This window comes from Elgaria multicarinata, chromosome 5, assembly GCF_023053635.1.
Source record: "Elgaria multicarinata webbii isolate HBS135686 ecotype San Diego chromosome 5, rElgMul1.1.pri, whole genome shotgun sequence".
Classification (NCBI taxonomy): Eukaryota; Metazoa; Chordata; class Lepidosauria; order Squamata; family Anguidae; genus Elgaria; species Elgaria multicarinata.
In genome coordinates this window covers 94,440,154-94,447,034 of record NC_086175.1, presented here as the reverse complement: position 1 = coordinate 94,447,034, position 6,881 = coordinate 94,440,154, and the positions used below count along the sequence as shown (strand labels likewise).

The following is a 6,881-nucleotide window of genomic DNA, read 5'->3' as shown; positions in this document are numbered from 1 at the left end:
CCAAATAAACATGCCCAGGATGTGACTGTCAGGGTCTCTTGCTGTGTGGGTCGCTAACGTTCACCGCTATCAGTTTTAAAATGAGAATAATTAAAACATTTTGGAAGATGATTTTGGCAGCCAAATTTGGAGCCTAGTGCTACTTGACAATGCTCTGTTCAATGTTTGCAACAACAGGAGGATGGGGCAGATGGAATTACCAATGGAAATTCTTGAATGTAAATTGATGCCATACCTTGCAAGTCCTCTTGGACAGTGTTATTAGTCCCTCTTCAAACATTGTTCCTAACAGTCCTTAGCAGAACGTACCTGTAGCACTTGGTGTGAGCTTTGTTTCATTTTTTAAGAAATAAAAATAAAAATCCTACAATGGATGAACAAACCAGTGATAAACCTGCTAAACCTGAAGATGAATTAAGTGTAAGTAAGCCACTGTACTGTAATATTATGCCTGTTTCAACACCAATATGTTCCATTTGTCATAAATGTGTTCAGCTTGTGAATTCTGAAAGTGGTTCATGCAGTTAACTGCCACTGTAAATAGAGCTCTTAATATTAAATAATATTTTCAGGTGAAAAGTGATGTGTATTTATTTGTATGCAATATTACGAAGTGTTTGTTCATGGTGGTAGATCTGTGTTGTGAGCTGAGGTGTATTTCTATTACAACTAATGTCATTTCTGGATACAAAGGAAAAGAAAGGAAAAGACAGAAAAAGTTAAACAGTGTGTCTAAATATAGTCAGCATTCAGCTAGTTGGCATAGTAACTGTTATCCTGGAGAGCTGACATGTGGTAAAAAGGAAGAGAAGGATTTAAATAATTCAGTGTTCTGTGATACTTAAATTGCTTTATTAACAGGAATGAATTCTGCAATGCATAATTAGAACAGGAACAAGAAAAAAAAGCACATTGTTCTCTAACAGATTAAGAACTCATTTGAGATAGTTGAATCGTAACAGTCGGCTATAAAATGTGCTGCTCCTAGAGAAGATATGTACATCACAAATGTACTGTTCTGCTAATAGTGCCCAGCCAAAAAGCATGATGGAACAAAAACTGCAAGAAGTTCAAGAGGTTTTATACTGTACATTAGACACAAGCCTCTGTGAAGGAGTTGAAGAATAGAATCTTTAAAAAAAGTATATCTGTTAAATACAGTTGTAAGTATCTTCTTTGGATTTAGGTGATTTTTTAAATTTTGTTTTAAGTTCAATAGTGAAATATGCATCTTTAATGGATACTACTAGCTTAGATGAACATGAATGAACTTTGATGGCTGGTGGGTACTACCTACTGGCCATACCCATGGGCTTGGGGTTAGAGAGAAACAGTCTGTTATAAAAGAGACAGTAAACGAGTTTGAAGATCAAACTAGATGTGATGTTAATTGCATACACATTTAAACAAAATGGAAATAGCAACTGGAAGGGGAGTGAGCAACAGGGCAAAGAAGGAGAGCTTAACCCTTTTGCTCCTTCCATGGGCCTGATGAAAATTGCCCCTTGAAGCTATTTGCATCAGGAAGGAAACCTCCACTGGTGACTCTCTGTGGTCCTGACACTGCAACCCCAGGGCTGATTATATATATAGTGTGTGTGTGTGTGTGTGTGTGTGTGTGTGTGTTGCGTTCACTCCCATTTCAGGCCTGTCTAGTTTGTAGAGCGAAATGGAGTGCTAAGAGCTATTTGCTTCTGGGGAATCTGATACTGATTTACAAATGAGCACTCTCAAGTGATCTGTTTGTTATCCAAATGCTTCCAGATGGAACTCACTACCACAGGATGTGGTGATGGCCACCAATCTGGATGGCTTTAAAAGGGGGTTGGATAAGTTCCTGGAGGCAAAGGCTATCAATGGCTACTAGCCCTGATGGTTGTGTGCTATCTCCAGTATTCGAGGCAGTAAGCCTGTGTGCACCAATTGCTGGGGGAAATGGGCGGGAGGGTGCTGTTGCACCATGTCCTGCTTGTTCATCCCTGGCCGATGGCTGGTTGGCCGCTGTGTGAACAGAGTGCTGGACTAAATGGACCCTTGGTCTGATCCAGCAGGGCACTTCTTATGTTCTTATGTATAATTCTAAACCAGCAGATGCACCATAAAATTCCGGGACATCTCTTCACAAGGAAACTGATCCCGGAAAAGGCTGACCCTGAAACATCTTACGACCTAGGGAAGTGAGGAATAAGGAACACCATGTAGTCAAATCCAACTTCAGGGAAAGAACTCTGCATGAAGAAATATAATCAGATCCATCAAGTAGCTGAATGTTTGCAGGAGAGCCCACCTACACACACCTAACAACTTACGGAGTGCCTAGCAACTACAGTAGCAAGTCAAATATCAGGAGGGGATGCACAATGGAAGCTTTCTTTGAAGTCCAACAGCTAAAGAGGCAAGCCATTTTTACATTTAGTAACAACTTGCCTCTTTGGCATTGGAAACCATTGTAGCAAAAATAACACTATACGGGCACTCCCAGCATACCACCTCATAAGATTCCAGCCTATCACCTTTTCTGATTGTGTTAGAAAATGCCCTCTACTGGTGTTTGTGTGTGTGTGTGTGTGTGTGTGTGTGTGTGTGTGTGTGTGTGTGTACTTTATAGTAATGGGCTAAAGACGTAGTTGTGAAATAATAAAGAGACTATCTAAAACAGTGTACAGTATGTACGGTACTCCTCAATGAAAGAGGCATTAGGGGTTGAATCCAATTAGTGTCCCTCTTCCAAGAGAAGTCTTCTGTCAGTGGAGTAAGGAGGTGGTGATTCCCCCTTCTCCACAGAGCCAGATCTGCTCCAGAGCAGTTTTGGTGTGCTGCAGGAGGAGGGAGAATCACCTCCCTCACTGTTCTACTGATGGTAGCATTGGTGGAGACACTAGTTGGATTTTAACTTAGGGCTGCAATACTAAACACACTTCCTAGATTGCATGACCTGTTGAACTCTGTAGTAGGACTATGTGGCATATAGTCAGCAGGGCTTCATGTTGCAAAAAGGGCAGCCAGGCCCTCAGTGGTGGAGAATGCAGATTTGAATTGGGAGATACTGTGAATTCGTCTCGGAGTGATTATTTCCCCCTCCCTCTTTGATTAAGGTATCAAATGTATCAGTTCAAACAGCAGATTTAGAAGAAAAGTGGGAAAGATTTGCAAGAAAACTCAGCAGGACATCAAAATCGAAGAGGAAAGCTAAAAGAAACAAATCTATCTGGAATTTTCAAAATAAAATCATCCTATTTACCGTGGTGCTCTTCATTATTGGCGTTATAATTTGGACGTTATTGTGGCTCTTCATTGGTGAGTTCCTTCATCTACTGTCTAGGCAATGTTTTTGAGGGCTTTTAACACATGTGATTGAAGAGGCCCCATTAGAGGTATAAGCAACAGTTGGGAAGTTGGATTTGCGGTAGTGTTTTAGAAAATATTTTATGTTTACAGGTCAGTGTAAGCTGCCCACCCTCCAGAAGATATCTCCAAAGGACAAATGAGGAAACTCCTTCTTCTGGAGCATGGAACCTAGGAGATGATACTTCCTCAGCATCTTGGAAAAATAAATGAAGCTGTGGTGGCCTAGGACATTTTGCTGCATGAGACAGAGCAGCAAATGTCACCCCCTGCAACATACACACACATGCAAAAGTCAAGATGCCTCATACTCAAGGCCAGCCATGTTATTTTGGCACCTGAGGTGGAATAATATCTCACAAGTGCCTCTTCCCCAACCTTGCCACAAAAGCACAACAAAAATAAACAGCTATCAATTTGCTGCCTTTTCATGGCATCCTAAACCCAGGGCCGGTGCCAGACTTTTTTGCGCCCTAGGCAAGGTGAGCTGCTTTCACCCACACCCACACAATGTATCCCAACCCACCCCTGGTAGGCAGAGACAGGTTACCTGTCCCTCGCCCGAAGTCCTTCTGGCTTGGCGGGACGCTGCGGTGGGGTGGGCGGGCAGCTCCAATTCCGTCCGTTCGCTGCCGCCGCCCCCAGCGTCCCGGCTTGTCTTTGGCTGGGAGCCCCTAGCCGAAGCCAAGCCGGGAAGCTGGGGGAGGACAGTCAGATGGCTCCACATTCTGACTTTCGGCATGCGCTAGAAGTCAGAATGTGGAGCCGTTACTCCCCCCTCCAGCGTCCCGGCTTGGGTTTGGCTGGGAGACCCCAGACAGCTCCGCGCGCCGGATGTCAGAATGTGGAGCTGCCCGCCCCCCAGTGTCCCGGGGGAACCCTTCGGAACGGCGCCCCCGGAAGCTGTCCTCACTCAGCCAGAGCGGCTCTGGGAGTGGGAGGGCGACTTCCAGGAGCGCCGTTCGGCGCCCCCTTACCTTGGCGCTCTAGGCGGCCACCTAACTGGCCTCTATGGAAGTGCCAGCCCTACCTAAACCAGCTGTCTGAGGCAGCCACCGCACTCTGTCTAATGATAGGGCTGTCTTTGCTTCCCTTGTTGCATGAAGCCTAATCTATAAGCAGAAAGAAGAGACTTCTCTGAGCTTTCTTGTTTTTGTTTCTCTAAGGTTCTGTACTCCCAGCATCAAAGGCAGGGCTGAAAAGATCTCCTTCAGCTTCTTTTCTTCCCAATGGACTGTCCAGCACAATCACACACAAGCCTAATGTGTATCTTGTATGATTTTTCTGAAAACAACACCCCTTGGTCTGACATTGTTGGACAAGGGTGGTGCTGCGTCTGGCCCCATATGATACATATAGACATGTGTGTGGATGTATGAAGCACCTACCAGTGCTGGCTGGACGTGGAGATGGTATAAGCGTGTCTTGACCTTAGCCAGCCCTCTTTCACTGTGATCCATCTGTGGAGTGCAATGTAGAATAGTGTCCCCCTTATGAATCATCGAAAAAGAGGAAACATACCAGCAGAACAGTTGACAAAAAAATACAGCAATTTGAAAAAAAATTGCACATGCTTCTTTATGTGGATAGATGCAAATGTAGAAATAATTATTATAATTTAAATAGTATGTCTCACCACAGTGTGGAATACTGTAACCAGGTTATCTGTGTGCCGGTCTCTGCTGTGCAGGTGCAAACTGTTAAGGGGTAACAATTCTTATAGTTGTTTATCTTCAAAATGGAATTGGACAGGGGAGGCCTTCAAATGGAGGACTGTCCTCTGTAAAAGAGGACACCTGGCCACTCTAGGAGAAGTGAGTTACATATGGACTATGCAGGAATGTTTTGCCCATTGACTAGATTGGCAGAGGGAGGTGGCTTGTTTTGCATACTCTACATTATTTACTCATGGTGAGGCCAAGCAAGTAGAGCCGGTAAGCATGGAGTAACTAAAGGTACAATCCCATGCATATTTAGACAGGGGGAGAAATCCTGAACTCCCAGCATGTCCCAGCCAGATCGTAAAATGTGAAGAACTTTATAGGTCAAAACCAGCACTTGAAATTGGGCCCTGATGGGATCTGAGCTGGAGGTTACCGACCAAGAAAGAGATCTTGGGGTTGTGGTGGACAGCTCAATGAAAACATCAACCCAGTGTGTGGCCGCTGTAAAAAGGGCAACTCAAATGATCAAGGGACTGGAGCACCTCCCCTATGAGGACAGGTTACAACAGCTCAGATTGTTTAGCTTGGAAAAAAGGAGGCTAAGGGAAGACCAGATAGTGGTGTACAAAATTATGCATGGTGTGGAGAATGTGGATAGGGATATAATTTTCTCCCTCTCCCATAATACTAGAACCCAGGATCATCCCATGAAACTGATTGGTGGGAGATCCAGGACAGATAAAAGGAAGTCCTTCTTTACACAGTGCATAGTTAAACTGTGGAATTCACTACCACAAGATGTGGTGATGGCCACCAATTTGGATGGCTTTAAAAAGTGGTTGGATAAATTCTTGGAAGAGAAGGCTATCGATGGCTACTAGCCCTGAAGGCTATGTGCTATCTCCAGTATCAGAGGTAGTAAGCCTATATACGCTGCTTGGTGAGGATCATGGGTGGGAGGGTGCTGTTTCACTGTGTCCTGCTTGTGGGCCCCTGGTTGACAGCTGGTTGGCCGCTGTGTGAAAGACAGCTGGACTAGATGGACCCTCAGTCTGATCCAGCATGGCTTTTCTTATGCTCAGAAATAAATTTTAAGCCAGTGCAAGTGAGAAAGGACAAGCATGATATGATCAAAATGCCTGGCACAAGGACTAAATGAAATGTTATTGTAATCATGCACAGCAAAGTTATGCATGGTAGGTTTTTTTTCACTTCCAGTGTAGCATGTGTGCCCCAATTCAAATTGGGACTGCAGTGCTCCGGGAGGGTGGAGGAGGGGTAAACCTCCTACACCTGTTTTTGTTCCGAAATTCTATCGTGGGAGGGTTTTTTAAAAAAAAGAAGGGGGGAAGCCTGCATTGACCCCTCTTTAAGTGCCTCTTTATTGAGCCTCCATTTTTAGCCATCATCCAGTCTGTTATGGCAGCCAGCCAGTGCCACTGGTCCCGCACCTGATCCAGTTTATGGAATTGTGACCCTAGTCAGCCCAATGCTAAGTGTTTAGTTTCTGTATTCTGAAGTACAAGCACAATATCTTTCTTCCTTGTTTTGCTCCAAGATTGAAGTTGGACTATTATATTATCTATTTCTTTCACCACATGTGAATAAAATGCTGCACTGTAATGTCATCTACAATTCTATTTTTTAAATAGCAAAATGTACATAACATTCTTATGTAGTGGAGTTTCCAGCATGTTGTGTTATGTGGGTGGGGTGGGGAGCTGGGTAGAGTGAGGACCTATTGGCTAGTGTTGCTGCCATCAACATGCCCTTCTCAAAGCATTTTTGCAACTTTAAGAAGGGGTTACACACATGAAGGATGGGCATATAAATGAATAGACATGCACCTGTTGCTTAAACCTTTTAAAAAGG

At 44.1% G+C, this 6,881-nt stretch overlaps 1 protein-coding gene across 1 annotated transcript in view; it reads left to right on the top strand.

The window, feature by feature from the left end:
• The first annotated feature begins 369 nt into the window (after positions 1-369).
• LOC134399626 (transmembrane protease serine 7-like) overlaps positions 370-6,881 on the top strand; it is a 32,915-nt gene continuing 26,403 nt past the window's right edge. Inside the window, exons 1-2 of the mRNA XM_063127710.1 lie at positions 370-420; positions 3,096-3,297. Coding sequence (XP_062983780.1) covers positions 370-420; positions 3,096-3,297 — 253 coding nt within the window. The remainder of the gene's footprint in view (positions 421-3,095; positions 3,298-6,881) is intronic.